The 15,961-nt window shown below is 35.6% G+C and overlaps 1 protein-coding gene across 1 annotated transcript in view; it reads right to left on the bottom strand.

Annotated features, from left to right (window-relative positions):
• Positions 1–1,223: 1,223 nt before the first annotated feature.
• The window catches only part of RYR2 (ryanodine receptor 2), a 445,326-nt gene continuing 430,588 nt past the window's right edge, over positions 1,224–15,961 (bottom strand). The window contains exons 95-102 of the mRNA XM_075147916.1: positions 14,585–14,645; positions 13,083–13,229; positions 11,661–11,795; positions 9,153–9,309; positions 7,218–7,282; positions 5,831–5,931; positions 4,277–4,328; positions 1,224–2,522 (exon numbers count right to left, since the gene is read on the bottom strand). Of these exons, the coding sequence (XP_075004017.1) occupies positions 2,427–2,522; positions 4,277–4,328; positions 5,831–5,931; positions 7,218–7,282; positions 9,153–9,309; positions 11,661–11,795; positions 13,083–13,229; positions 14,585–14,645 (814 nt within the window). The 3' untranslated portion in view covers positions 1,224–2,426. The remainder of the gene's footprint in view (positions 2,523–4,276; positions 4,329–5,830; positions 5,932–7,217; positions 7,283–9,152; positions 9,310–11,660; positions 11,796–13,082; positions 13,230–14,584; positions 14,646–15,961) is intronic.

Here is a 15,961-nt window from a genome sequence, read left to right as displayed (position 1 = left end):
CTTTTCTTGAATTAGATGTGTTAAGTGTTAGGGAAAAGGCTCTCAGTGGTAAGTTTTGTGCACTGAACGAAACAGGACATGCCAAGTTTCAGGGACTCACAGAAAGTCCACAGCCATTGCAGAGGGGACAGCATAAACAGGCTCTGAAGGTCTGCCAAAGCCAGTTCCCATTCTTCTTCAACAGTGAACGGAGAGTTTCTTGCAAACTGTCATGCACCAGTTCTTAGCTGTAGGAATCTGCTCCTGTGAAAGCTATAATTAATTTAACAAATGAAGTCTTTTCATACTTAAAAAGAAACTTTTTGCATCACCATATAATCAGTAGATCTCATTCTGAAAGAGTCTAGTGTTTAAGTGTGGCTTCATGTATCTTTGTTAAACAGCATACTGGATTCAACAGCAAGGATGTCCCAGAAGCTTTGTGACATGGAAGTTGAGGTTAAAGAAATGCGTCATTTTTATTCTGGTATTTGTCTACAAAGTCCATTTGAATTTGTTTTCAAGACAAAGGGATCTTGAAATATCAGTCAGAATCATTAGCTACATATTTCTCAAAAAAATGTACAAAACCAAAATAGCGTGTGTGCCTGTGTGTCAAACAACAACTATTCTCATGTTGTACACCCAAAAAGGAACATCATTGCAATCCCCCATGTCTAAATCTTGTATGCAAATCCCAGAAAGGCTGATTAAAAGTGCTTTATGGAGTTGTGCCAAATAGGGAGGAAACAAAGCTGGAATGAATACTCCAAACTGGGTGGTGGTGGTTTAAAACCTGAATACAAACTGTAGCTGCTGTACCTTCTCCTCCCATCATCACCAGCCTGCCCAGCCTCTGGCATCAAATATTGTAGAATTTGAGAGAATTTTACCAGAGTCCTCATCAGGATCCCAATTTCAAGGTAGCAATATTCATACTCTGCTGAACTGAAAGCCTGGCTTTTAAGAACATAGAATTAGTAATTTTAAAGGATGATTTCTTTAGTTATAATTTTTCTTCGTTATAACTGAATATTCATACAGCCAATTTATTTTATGACAAAACTGTGGCCTGTAAAGAAATGAGATGGAGCAACAAGAAGTCCAGGAGAAAAAACAGAAAGAAACCCAAAAACTTTCATTAAGGAAACAGCAGCTTAATCCTCTTTTGAAGTGGGTGTAATTAATTCAGGGATTAATAAAAAGACTCCATAACAAAGACCTCAAATGCTACCAAAACCAGCTTTTTTCCATTCTGAATCTCTCTTTTTATTTGTAAAGACTGGCATTACAATTGAAAAGGACTCAAAATGGAGTGATGTACACATCATTGGTGTTTCATGATGCAACTGATGGAGTCCCTGAATGGATATTGCTTCAGCTTTGCTTTTAAAAAATAATTTAACAAGAAAATCTTCAACTCCACTATCGATCACAGGTGGCAGAAGGGAAAGAAAGAAAAAGAAAAGAAACAAAAAATACTGTCAAATTCATAACATATACATTGTTGGCTGATGACACTTGTTCCAGATGTACAATAAAGCCCACAACACTTTATTACTATGGATATAATTATTGTGAATGTTTTTTCATGTTGATCAACTTGCTTCTGAAGGTTATTTTTTTGATTGTTTTAAACTTGCATAATAAACATGCAATGAAACATTTCTTGTTAAAGTGTCTTTTGCAGTCATCTTGTTTTCATACAAAGATTTCATAAAGTTGCAGTGTTGTATCAGAGCATTACCAAAATAAGAGCAAAAGCTAAAGAGGAAGGTAAATGTGAAATGAACTTGATGAAAATAACCTAATCTTGTCCTGAGACACTCCAGTCTTATTAAAAAGATGTGCACAATCAAATCCCTTCCTCCCAAACCCACCAAAACCACAAAATAAATATTAACTTGGAAGAAAAGGAAGACAGAAAAAAAAAAAAAATGATGTCATCATGCACTCATCTTCTGCATAGCTCAACCCACATATAGTAAGGCACTATTTCCCCACAACTTAGTGTCCACAACAATCTTTTACAGTGCTCTGCGAACTACATATAGTTCCTTCCAGGATGACGAAATAAACAGATTGAATGAGTGTTGCTACCATGTCACCCCATGTGTGATCTTATAGACAAGGGCATCATTCTGGCAGTTTCAGAAATAAGTTGTCTCAAGTCTCTTCTTATGTGTGCATGTTATGTATAGGGATATCTTTTGTGTGTGCAAGGGGTTGTTTTGTTTTCCAGAGTTGCTATTATTCTTCATTGTTCTTTACTCCAGTGTTCTCAAAGCAAATACACAAGAAAATAAAAGCGCAGTTGGGTCATTAAAAACAGAGCTTTAGTGCTCCAAAAAGCACACAGCTTTGGGGATTTAAGAAATCTGTTAGACATTCCCAAAAGACTTGGGAAATATATGGACATATTTTCATCTAGAAATCCTCATATCTGCTTAGTTGAGCTGGTCTTCATATTGTTTTCGGAAGCAGTCACCAGCAGGGAAAAACTCCCAACACCGTTCTTGATACATTTTCCATACATAGGATTCCTGAAAGAAAGAAAATTTAAATAATTTAACTTGATTCAATGAGAAAGCACCAACTATGACTTTTTTTTTTCCTCTCTTATTTATATACTGCTTCACTTTTTTGATTCTGTGCATATCAGGTTGTTGTATATCAATCTACAAAATCATATTAATGATTTTGATCAGTTTAGAGTAGCTTTTAGATTTTTGTCACCTAGTCAAAAAGCACTAGAGAAACATATAAAAGAGGACCAAGCAGTTTAGTTCGGGACCAGGTAGTTATGTGCAATAAGTTGCACATCCAGGAGCCCTGTAAAGCTCCATTAAAGCTGGTCACGAGACAAATACCAGGGTAAGCAGAATATTTTCTGTCACAGAAATTTGACTGAATTTCTGCATCAGTCATTTCAAAACATGCCTACACGCAATACATAAATAACGGCCTTTAATGATACTTCGCAGAAAAGCAATATTTTCTGAATCAGTGGTGGGCTTTTTTTTTCTTTCTGATTATTTGTTCAGGTAAGGCTTTTTCTCTAAGCAGTCCGGAGAATAGTAAAGGCTATGTCAGTTTATTTCCATTTTAATCACACCACTTAAATGTGCTTTTTATTATACAAATTCCATAGTAGAAAAGAAGTGTTACCCAAGTTATAGAATCATAGAATCATTCAGGTTGGAAAAGATCTTTAAGATCATCGAGTTCAACCGTAAACCTAACACTGCCAAGTCCACCACTAAACCATGTCCCTAGAAGTTAAGTAGTGTGAAGTACTCCCAATTTTCAAGTTATCAGGTAACAGTATCAAAACGTAATATTTAGTAGAAATCTGACTTCAGTGAATAGGGTAGGACACACTGTATGCCAAAAAAAAAGAAAACGCAAATAAAAAAGACTTTTTAAAAAATCTCATTTAATATGAAATTTTCAAATGACAAATGGAAGTTCAAAAATAGCAAAGCAAATACATAAAATCTGATACTGGACAAGGCTGAGATGATTTATGCAAAGATGATGATTATAATTGCCCAGTACAGACATCAGATTTCAGAAAGAGTAAGCTACATAGATTTATAGCAAATCATCCCCCAAATCCGTATGCCTATGTATATTATGCTCTTCAGGTTTTTTGTTTTCTGATCTGCAACACGGGAACATTTGCTTAGTCAGCTGCAAGACTATCACTAGAAAAAACAGTAGTCTGTAAATTTGATGCATTTGTTTACCGACTTTAAGTATACTTAAAGGAAGTTGAAGGAAGCACCAGAAGTTTGAAAGAACAATAGCAAAGAGGAAACCTCAAGGGAAAACTTCTCTCACAGGTTTCATTTTAAATATATGCACAAGCTCTTTCATATGGACTTATCCAGGAATGTAGACATAGAAGATTATACATAGATAATAATAAAGGACAGAGACTATTAAAAAAGAATCAACAGGGAGAAATGAATAGTGCTGCTTTCACAGGATGCTTAAATGTTCTGTTTCTCATTGTTTTTGTTTATAGTCTGTATTTATATTTTGTGGAAGTAACAATTTAAGAATAACAGGTCAGACAACAAAATAGGAATAGAAAGTACTACAGAATTGATACTCAATCTAACATTAAGCAACCAAAGTCCTAAGAATTGTTTAGAAGAATGAGAATTAAGTTGCATACCATATAGGGAGCTATTCATTAGAATACTCCTAGTTTTGCCAAGCCTGAATGATTTTTATTTTAGAATCAGTCTTATTTAATAACTGTTGACATTCATAGAGTTGTTCAACCTACCTGTCCTGTATGCTCTGTTTCATCTTTGTTAATAAGATACATCAGAAAAAACCTACAAGTAAAGAAACAGCTATTATGAACACAATATTTGGAAACATTAGGCAACCCACAGAGGGATGGACATTTTTTAGCATGTACAGTGATAATGGCGTTCAAATTCCAGAGTTCTATTTATGGTAATATTCCCAGACACATTAAATATACTTTCCTGACACTGTTGACATTCACTCATTGTTCAATGAATAGTATGCTAAAATGCAAAAGATTCAGTTTGATTTACAGTAAATCGCAACCCAGTTTAAATGAAGATTTTCTAAGCTTTCTAATCTGAAAATTATAATAGACATTTTCTTGCCCATGAACACCAACTTGGAAGTAGACAGAGAATATTCATTGGCACTTTTTTTCCCTCTCCCCACAATGAATAACAAATGTTGAAGATAAGAGATTTCTCTTATTGAATTATAGGTTAGGGATATTTTACTAGCGTATGTAACTCAAGATCAACATGGGCAGAAAAGAACTTGTAATTTTAAAAATACATTAGTCTTGGAGTTTTGAGATATCTGACAGACACTAGGTGATGATTTCAAAATTTCACTCATAACAGACATTCTCTCCAAACATATGTAAAAATATAAAATATGATCATGCACAAAAGTACCAAAAAACACTTCCTTAGGATGATGCACTTAGAGTAAGTATGCTATAGTATGTTATTTGTGTAGTACTTTGTAAGCAGGAACAAAATATCACATGATGGTGCTTTTAATGTATTTTGTTTGCACAACCTGTTTTTCAGGTGAAAGTTCTTTACAGGGATGTTTGGCTTTACAGTCTATTTTGTGCACATACAGTGCTAGTTTATAGACACAAAGTCACAATCCATCCAATGCTTCGTATTGACAGCACTAGTATAAAATGCACTTTGGCACTGGATTTTCATATGTACTTGACAGGAAAGGAACAGTATGATACAGTGATTGTGGAACTGATAAATGGTTTTATTTCCAGATTTAAAAAGACCAAGTTTAGTGGTCACTGATGCTCTGCTTGGATTTCCCAAAGATGGACCTGATGCCCTTAGTCTGATCCCTCCCCTCTTTAGCTCCTCATTCCAGTTCCCCTACCTCCCTTTGTCCCAGGTTCTCTTAGTCAGCCTTAGCACTCCACTCAAAATATTTTGTCTAATGTAAGTTTTCCCCCTTTTGCCTTACTCCTTTGCTTGTGCACTCTCTCCATCAGTCTCCAGGCCAGATCACACTGTTCCTCTGTACCTTACGCAGCACATTCAATTTCACAACGCCTCCACAGCCACATACTAAGTTCCCAGTTTCCATCTCCTAGCTCACACAAACTTGGTGTGTTACAACCAAGCTGGAAAACAAGGTAATGAAGTTTGTTCCATCACCACAGAATTATATATTCAGACAGCATGAGTGCACATCAAACCCAAGCAGTACTGACTGTTACTTATGCAAGAGAGCTAATCAGGTACTTGCAGAGACTGCAAGGGTCATGAGTTAGCGAGGAGGTCATTTTTACTATACTCACAAATAATTGGCCAAGTTGTGCTCCTGTAGTGTGTGTGTTTCAAAGCCATGGGGCACTGTATCAAAGTAGTCATTTCCTATTCCACAGATAAAGCACTTTGTCTAAAAGAAAGAATATAGAGCACTTTAACACTATATATAACCCTGCCTCCTTTGAGAAAAGGCCAATAAAAATTTAACAATTTGCTTGAAAATGGCAATGCATCATGTATAAACAAAAAGGCTTTTCATTTAATGATTGGGATTGGATACCTTGGCCAAAACACTTGAATAGAAATTTATCTGCTACCAGAATAGTTTCTTACCGTTTGGAGAAAAAAAAAAAAAAAAAAAAAAATCTTTGGCAGCTGTAAGAGAACAGGTATCAGGAGAAAGAATGGCATACAATGGTCAAAGTTGATTTTTTTTTTCTTCAACACTGTAAGTAGCACTCACTGTAATATACAGCAATATTTACCTCAATGCCTGTCGTGCTTCTCCAGCTGAAACTGAATATGCTCCAAGTTTAGATTACAAAACACAGTAGGTTTGCAACACTTTTCTGAGTTCTTATAGTCATACTTAAATGCCAGAATAGAAAACCACCAAGTACAGGATACTTTCACACATAGATTAACCAAAGAAAATTACATCTGAGATGAACTGTAACATGACAGTGTTAACACCCTGTGTTAGAAACCTCTAGTCCGAAGATCCAAAAGACTTAAATAGCCACAGACATGTAATTCATTATAATATACAGCAATGTACTAATATTTTTTCTTATTTACAAAAATGAAAATACAGGGATTAGTCTAAACTTTAAAGAGTCATGAGAAAATAAGCTGTTAGGCTTTTTGTCTGAATTTTTGTTAACTTATCACTGACAGCAAAAAACTGGCCACACTTGATCTGGAGGTATTAAAAAAATCCATACTGGGAACTGGCAAACAAATCCAAAATATGCTTAGAGCAGAATATCAGTTTAGACAACCTGGGTTTGTGTCCCATGCAGAGACAGGGAAGGTAGCAGCTACCACCTGTCAAAGCACAGCATACCTTTTTCACAGGAGGCAGCAGAGAGTTGTAAATGCTATTCAGAACCTGGATGCTAGCAGAGTTTTCTCTTCATAAAATTGTCTAAAAAGAATTTTATTGGGTACTAACAGAACTACTTATGTAATTTCTTATATTTTAATAGATACCAAAAAAGTCAATAAAAAACAATCTCAGTTATTATTTCCATCTAATGAACTGAGATGTGAGAGTAGAATCTCATCCAGGACATTGTATGATATTGGACCGTGTACAGAACTGTATTTTCCTCTTAGCTAGGTCACATTTTGATTGAAAACAGATATTCATGAAACCTGAAAATAGCGTATGGTTCTGCAATTGGATGTTCTTACCTCCATGTCTTCCTTAACTTGCTCTTGCTGATCTCTTAACTCACCAAAAGCATCAATTATTAAACCTAGGGTTTAAGTTAAAATGATAATTAATGTTCAAGAACAGAACTGTGACAAAGAATATTTGGAAATCCAGAGATAACTCTGGCAAAGAATATTAAATGAGAATCTTGTGCAGAAATAATAGAAGCCAATATACATTCCAAAGACCACAAAAACAACTCAATACGTGAAGAAAAATGAGCAAGTCAAAGAAAATGGCTACCCTAACATGGCTGGCAGTACCATTTGGAATTATAAAATGGGACAAGCAGACTTCTGTTTTATTCACAGTGCTCTAATCTTGACTCAGTACATGAAGACGCATGTGGTTTTACAGTGATGGAGACTTTGCTATAGATAGAATACTCCTGTACGTTTAACAGAGTTCAGGGATTTATTACACAGAGATGCAGAGAGGCCCAGAGCTCTGTGCATCACCTCTCATTGTGGTTGTCATGTAGTACGAGGTTCCACTGTCAAAGCTCTACAGAAGTAAGGGGTCATTTCAGGGAGATACAGAAAGAAGAGAAAACCCACCACAGGCTCTATGGCTCAGATTATAAATTCTTTATGGTTCTCCCTTTGCTTACACCAATACAAATAAGGACTAACTCCACAATCATTATTGACACTACTGTGCTGTAAAACTGATGAATACCAGATGAGAATTACACTCAAAGCTTGACAGCTAAGGCCTGTACTCTTCAGCCACTGACAAAACGAAGAAACAAACAGTATGAGATATGCCACTTCAGGCTACAAAAAATTTTGCACCCCAAGCCCTTTAAAAAATTTGTTGCTTGAGTAAGAGTTGTAAACAATTTACCACAAGTTCAGACTTGCCTTCTAAACTTCCTTGTAGGAAGTGAGAAAGCATCCTTACTGCTGTCAAAATTATAAGTTAGCTAACTGTTAGCTGACAGAAAGCAGTAAGGTATCACTATTTGTAACAGCAACTGGATCTAGCAAAAATCATTACACGTTTTTCCAAAATCAAGAATATACTTCTGTTAATTTGTGCAAACTTTAATAAAAGATGGTCTTCCGGGCACTCCTGACAATCTTTTGGAGGTAATAATATGTAAACAGATGGGGCTTTTAAGTACTTTAGGTAATAACATTAAACATCGTTAATACAAATATAATAGAAAAAACCCTGACTTCCCAAAATTCAGTATCCAGTATCCAGATTACAACAGCGAGCCACACTATCAGTCAAATAGTTTCACTCAAATTCAGAAGCTAACCTGATGGCAGCTGACTTTCCATTGTCATTAACCAGGATATACTAAAGCTGTTTCATATCAAGCACCTTTCTTTACTCTTTGACATTGTTCAAGTAAGCAGGCATCACATCAAACAGAGGGGTTTATGTAAGAAAAGATTAAACCTCTCAAAGCTATGTTCCAATTTTCACACCACTACTGCCAATCTGAAGATTTGCCAGGCAGTCAAGAACATTAGATGCTGGCAGGGGGAATACTGAGAGCACCCGCTACTGATTTTGTCCACATCAGCTCACAAAGGTTATGCTGAAAGACAATTTTAAGGTATGCCACAAGATTTCTAATCACTTTCTGATCACTCCTCTTGCTGATCATTTACAGGAGGCTTTTAGAAAGGGCAATGAGAAGATACAAATTGTAGTGACACCAGTATTCTCATGTCAAAGAGCTTTTTTTCCTTCCACTGATCCAGTTAGAGACTGTTTTTACAGAGACTAGGAAGAACAGCGTATGGATAAAAGCCAGCTGGGTGTGATTTACTACACAAATCTGTGCTTCATGATCTGTCCTGATGTCCTGGTTGAATCTTAGGTGTGTGATTGTGGCACTAAGATCTCTGTACTGCTAAATAATGCTTTCAGTCTCACCATGGGTTACAAACATGTACCTTGAATAATTGCAAGCAGGATGACAATCACAAAGAAGAAGAAAGTGATGTCAAAGATAATCCGATAGATTTCATATTCATCTCCTGCTGGATCCTCTATTTCGTCACCAATGCCTCCACCTGCACGTACTCCAACGTACATGTGAAACATATAGCACTAGAAAACACAAAACAAAGGGACACAATGTTTGTCTGCAGCTAAAGGTAAAAATACCCATTGTTGCAAATTCAGTAATTGGCAGAACTGGTCTATGGTCTAGCAACTATACTATGACAAGTCATCTTTTTCTCCCCTTTGAGGTTAAGTATATTTCTGAGGGAGGTGAAATGCTGCTGTGCAGCTGAAGCTGCAGTATTTCATGTTCTGTCATTATGTAGCAGTTCAAAAAGATCAAAGGTTCAACTACCTTAAGCCCAGCAGCACGCCATGATTCATGTACAATCGTTTCAGTAATGTGTAAATAGGAAATACCATTACCACCACAGCCATCTCCTTTTCCATTTTCCTAGCTCAAAAGTGAATGACTTTCCCCATCCTTGGTGTTTCAAACAAAAATTAAAAAAAAAAAAAAAAACAAAAACAACACAACAACAAAACAAAAGAAAACAAAACAAAACCCTTTGAGAATGTTTGTGCAGAGGACAGGCTAATGATGGAAAAAGTCTGAGACTAATACTGTGAAACTATGATCTGAAAAGTGGGTTAATAGGTCTCTCAGTATAGTTATGTGGGATGCTAACAATGCAAAATTTCTAGTTCATCATGCTATAATTTAATAGGAAATTATGATATCACTCTCAGTGGTCTGGAGCAAGGGATTGGTTCTTTTTCTTTAGGTAGCTTTGCAAACTACAGGTCCAGGGTTCTCACTCCCTATCAAAAAGTAGTGATGACAATAATAATAACTCCTAAAACCTAACCATACAAAAAATCCGTTCTTTTATTTCTATGCCACACTTACCCCCAAAATCCCTTATGTAAGAAATTGATATAGTAACATACAATGCTGAGTGACCAATGGCTGAAAAATGCAACAATTTTTAGAGATAGTTTTTATTTCACCATTGAAATTCAATCATTAACTTAATGAGTGAATGTAGTGTTAGCTATCTGAGAAGTTTTAAATGTTATTTTTGTATTTCTAAAAATAAAAATATATTCTCTGTACTTTTCTTTTTCTTTTTTTTTTTTTTTAACATCACATTGCAAGTCTTACCACTTTTACAAAAGACAACCCTGATTTTATAGCATATCACATGTTATTCTAACCTGTACAGTATTACAGACTTTTGTAAGTGTATTTTCAGAGAATTACAGAGCAGGTCAGGTCAGAAGGGACTTCGGGAGATCTCTGTTCCAAATCCTGCTCCAAGCAGGGTCCACTATAAGCTCAGACAAAGTTGCTCTGGGCTTTATCCAGTCAGGTCCTTACAACCTCCTGAGGATGGAGACTGCACAACCTCTCCGAGCAACCTGATCCACTGCTTGGCTCTTCTCAGTCAGAAACCTTTTTCCACTTTATATCTATGGTCTCCTGCCATGCACTGCTGTAAAGAGCCTGGATTTGTCATCCCAATAACCTCTCTGCAGGCACTGGAGAGCTGCTCTTACACTCCCCCCACCCCAAAGCTTTCTCTTCTCCAGGCCAAACAAGCCCAATTCCCTCAGCCTCTCCTCCCAGGGCAAGTGCTCCAGCACCTGACAATTTAGTGGCTCTCCGCTGATTTATGCTCCAGTTTATCTATGTCTTTCTTGCACTGAATGTCCCAAACTGGACAAAAATATAGACATACTAGTCTGCTTCCTCAGTTTATCTAATTATTGGGCTTTTAAAAGCTGTCAATTTCCTGGAAGTGATTCACATCGCATAACGTACTGAAATATATTTAACTTTGTTGTACATGATTGCTCGTAGAAGGATATTAACAGCAACGCATCTTAGAAATTCTTTGTGATTTAAGCTCTACCTACCATCCACAACTGCAAAGCCTAGCACTGTCTCAGTAAGTACAAAATAATTTTCAATGGTTCTGAGCACAGGAGAGATTTCAGTAACAGAATTGCCAATTGAAGATAATCATGGCAACTCATGCTAAGGGAAACTGATGGATTTCCAAGCTTAAACAAGCATTTCAGCACCTAAATTACTCATGAAAGTCCTTGCCTATAACTGGCCCTCCTCCTGACTGTAGAATCTCAAGAGTCAGAAGTACTGCCCTTTAACTGACTCGGCTCAGCTTCACAGCTTGTAGGTTTTTTCCATTTTTTGAGAAACTATAGCAAAGAATACCGTCACATTTCTTCTATTCATTTATAGATGTGTTTGTTTAACATACACAGGGTATATCTAGTTGTTAGGGATGTTCATTATATTTGTCCCTTTGCCTTCAATTATAGTCTTTCCTATTGCTGGCTAATGATACGACTGTACGAATAGGAATTACAAGAAGGTCAGGACAAAAACATAACAGTTTAAGAAAAAATCCAGAAAGCAAAATAAGACTTACTGTTAGCATATCATCACATTTCATGTCTGGCATATCACCATCTTCACTCTTGTTGTAGAACTTGCGGAAAAAATTGAATGCCACTACTGTATACAAGTATACTACTACTGCCAGTAATCCTACTGTTAGGACAAGCTGGAAGACAAAATTATAGAGTGGATATAACACCACCATGGAATTATGCTATACAATTTTCTTTGCAAAAAGCGAAGGAAAGTAACAACTTTAAGAACACTTCACTTTTTTTCAGGTGCAGACTGATTTTTTCGCTTTTTTGTTCTTTTAAGAAATCAGAATTAAGAATTTAAGAAATTCTGTTCTTTAAAGGGAAAAGAATGCACTATGTTGATTTCTGTAACTTTTCAAGACAAAATTTTTGTTCCACAAATGAAACTTAAATTTGCCACATAAATTAAAACAAATAACAGTTTGTCAAGATGAGTTCATACTTAAAAGTCTTCTATATGTCATGTGCTTCACTAGCTATTTTGAAATATAAACAGTGTCCATTTAAATGTGTATTAGTTCTTAAAAAATGCTGACAAGGACAGTGCATTTGAAGGCAGAATTAAATTAAATCAATCACCCTTTGCATTTAAAAAAAATCATTGCTAATGATTTTATGCTTCTCTAGTATCAAACTTGCTTAAAACAAAAGAGAATAAAAATGAAAACCCTGAAAAATAACTGGCTACTGATAAATTTTGAAACAGCACTTTCCACCAGATTTATAAAGCACCTACCTTGTATAAAGTCAGAACTGAAGTTCCATCTTACAACAGCACATAAGTATACACAGCAGAGAAGACCTTTATGTTACCATTCCCAGCCCACTTGAATAAGAATTACATTAGCTGCCTTGCTGGAAGATGATCTAAGGACCAAGGATGGCTTTTTTTATCATTGAAAATTGTTTACAAAGGTCCTTTGAACTAGGAAGGCCATCAGACATGAGGAACACTATCTCAGGTTACATTAAATGCCATTCCTACAACAGATCTCAGTAGATGAAAAGCCTTAGTTATTTTCTTTACTTAAATCAGAAATGCAATTTCAGACTTTATAGCTTCTTTAAGAAAAGATTTCTTATTATCAAAGAGCTGAGTTTCTCAAACAGTCCTTCGAACAGAAAGAGTAACTGGGCCTCAATGGGACCTTTCTTTAGATCAATCTTGAAAAAATTTTAAACAGCAACTTTATGACATAATCGCTCATAACAGCTAGAGACTGCCATACATCCTAGTCCCGTTTTCTTATGCTTATAAATCCCATCGGCTAGTTTCCCCACTGACCAAACTCCTAAACTTCATGATGAAAGAACAATTCTGTTGTCAATCTGCAGAGCCACTGAATTAAGTCATGAAGTGATCTTTCCTGTGTACTCCTTAATTAAAAAAGCTGAAAAGAGATGACAATTGATACCTGTTTGCCATTGTGGGTCACTGATGACAGGATAGTTCGTAGTGTCTTGAATCCCATTGCAATGTCAAGGAGATGAGCAGCAAAGAAAAAATTGTTGTAATGGCCAAGGACTGACATGGTCATGTACCACGCTAGGTAAAGGAAAGACTAACAGAAAAAACAAGTACATCACAAAATAAAACTCATGGCTATTATCTTTAACTTAATTCAAAACACTAAGGAAAGATAGAAATTGCTTGAATGTGCTTTTCTTTAAACAGAAAACAATTTTTTTTTTAACATAGAATTTACTAGAGATCTTTGAGAATTTTCTGTTTGTGCAAAAATATTAAATCAGCAAATATGGAGTTCACAAGCCATGGTCAAAATTGACATATTCTACATTTTAATTTCTAAAAACTAATTTTGAAATTGCTAAACCCTTATTTGTTAATGTTTCTAATGTAAAAAGTTTTTCTGATTTTATTGAGTTTTTGTTTATGAATTTCTAAATAATTACATTAAAATATTAAAGCCCTGAGGTGGTTAATGACAAATGAAAGGACTCCACATGCAACAAAAGGAATTTTATAATTAATGTAAACTAGTAAAGCTACTACTTAAACATGTAAGTATTATTTAAGTAGTTTACTAACTATTAGTACAAATGTTAATTTCATCTTTTCCTCTATCATTTAACTTTTATTGGACTTAAAGACAAGTACATATTTATAAGAGAAATTACAGGCCCTCCCTTAGAAAAAACCTAATCCTGAACAAACTCTAACTCTTTACAGATCATGCTGTCTGTAGACCTGGAGACTCATCGTTCCACTCTTCCTGACTAAAGTCAGATTACACTTGCATTCTCCGGCAGTCCTAGTTCCAAAATCGTTTGTTCTCCAATCATCTTTTCCACCAGCAAAATAAGCTGAGTTAGGCAAGCAATAATCATAAGACTCTTAATAATCATATGATGAGTGACTTCTTAAACTGCAAAGTATTTTAAGTCTTGTTTATCATTCCTTTTTTTTGTTTTTAAAGACTCATTTTTTTCAAATGATTAAAATGATCAGCCTGATTCGGTGTCACATCCTACCACCAGTTTCAGTGATACAGATTTTAGCAATTCCACAAACATTAACTATAGCGATCTGACTGTGCTCCATGAACATTCAAGTGTTCATAAACTTTATGAACAGTATGAAAAATGGCAATTAGAATTTATATAGTAAATTTTCTAATTCTACAGCACAGTGCTTGCTTATTGCTCATGAATATAGAATGTTAGAAGAGGGGCGGGAATTGACTGAGGTTCCATAGACAAATATCTATGTAACTGGGAAAAGATTTCGGCAATGTCTTTTTAAGCTTCCAAGATTTTCTTCATCTATGTAGTAAACTAAATATAATCCAGAGTATTTCATACCTCCCTTTGAAGCACTTTGGGTTAACAAGTGTATATTGCTTTTTAGAAGTGAATATGTATGCGTGTGTATGTGTATATATACTGATAAACTTACATTATCAGTGAAAACAACTCCTAATTTCCACATCTGATACTTAACGTCAATGGAATTTAGCCTGTAAAAATAAGTAAATAAATTGCATTTTATAGAAAAACACAATAGGAAAATATGCAACACAATCTGTAGGAACTGTATTGTCACATAAACACAGGAGACAACAGCTGATCTATTTCTCCAAAAGCTGAAATACATCAGAACCTTGTTCTAATTCACACTTTTACTCTGGAATGGACCTGTCCAAAAAAAAAAAAGCAGAAAAACAAATTAATAAATACTGGTTTGGATTCATCAGACCTAATGATGATTGATGTCTACAATGTTATCAACATACACACAAGTGAAATGAACTGTCTTTATAATCCATGGAGATTTATTTTTTTTTTAAATGCGACCCATCTAAGCCTAAAGTAGCTGTCAAAAAGGTCAGAGAATTTGCATCCCAAAATGCCAATTCTTTACCATTAGTTATGATACCATACCTTGGGTGATACAATTAGATGACATTAAAGACAGACAAAGTGAGGTGAAATGAATCTCAGAGCTTGTGTCCTTTGCTCTTCCCACTGATACCAGGAATAAATGTGAATTAAAGAGAAATGGGTATTAAAAGCTTTTGCAGAAAAGGACCTGGGGTCCTTGGTGGACTGCAAGTTGAGCATAAGCCAGCAAGGCACCCTCACTGCAAAGAAGGCTGATGGTACCCTGAGCTCCATGAGGAGGAGCATTGCCAGCAGGTCGAGGGAGGTGATCCTTCCCCTCTAACTCAGCACTGGTAAAGCCACACCTGGAGTGCTGGGTCCAGGTCTGGGCTCCCAGTTTCTTCCACAGTTTTTGTTGCTTTGTTATATTAGCCAGTTAGCCTCTTCTACTGCTCTCCTCTCTTCAATAAACTTTTATGTTGTACAGGCTGATATTGTAAGCTATTCTCTCCAAATTTTCTCCTGTATTTCTTTAATTAATACTTTCAGGTTTAATTCTCCTCTCACTCTATCAACTCAAATAGATGTCTCAACGTTAGGCTACATTTTTTGCAATAGAATTAAACCCATTAATTTGCTTGAAGCATTTTTTTTTCCTCTATAGAGAAGTGATACAACTAACTTACCAAACAAGATGTATAACATTTTTGCTTGTAACTGTATCCTGTCCTCTCTAGTTTTTGCCTTTTTCTTTTTGGAAAGGTTTGGATCATCTGTATTATATTGACACAAAAAAATTCTAAACCTGTATCACAATTCAGGAACAAATATAAACAATAGCATGAAAAATGTCATTTGTCCTACTTTTATTCTTAAAATGTGAGTGAATTCAGTGTTCCTGAAAGAGAAGAGCTGCTGACAATGACTAAACAAGTAGAAATAATGCTGGCAG

The sequence above is a fragment of the Calonectris borealis genome, chromosome 3, assembly GCF_964195595.1.
Source record: "Calonectris borealis chromosome 3, bCalBor7.hap1.2, whole genome shotgun sequence".
Lineage (NCBI taxonomy): Eukaryota > Metazoa > Chordata > Aves > Procellariiformes > Procellariidae > Calonectris > Calonectris borealis.
Note: the sequence above shows the minus strand (reverse complement) of the source record. Positions and strands in the feature narration are given on the sequence as shown.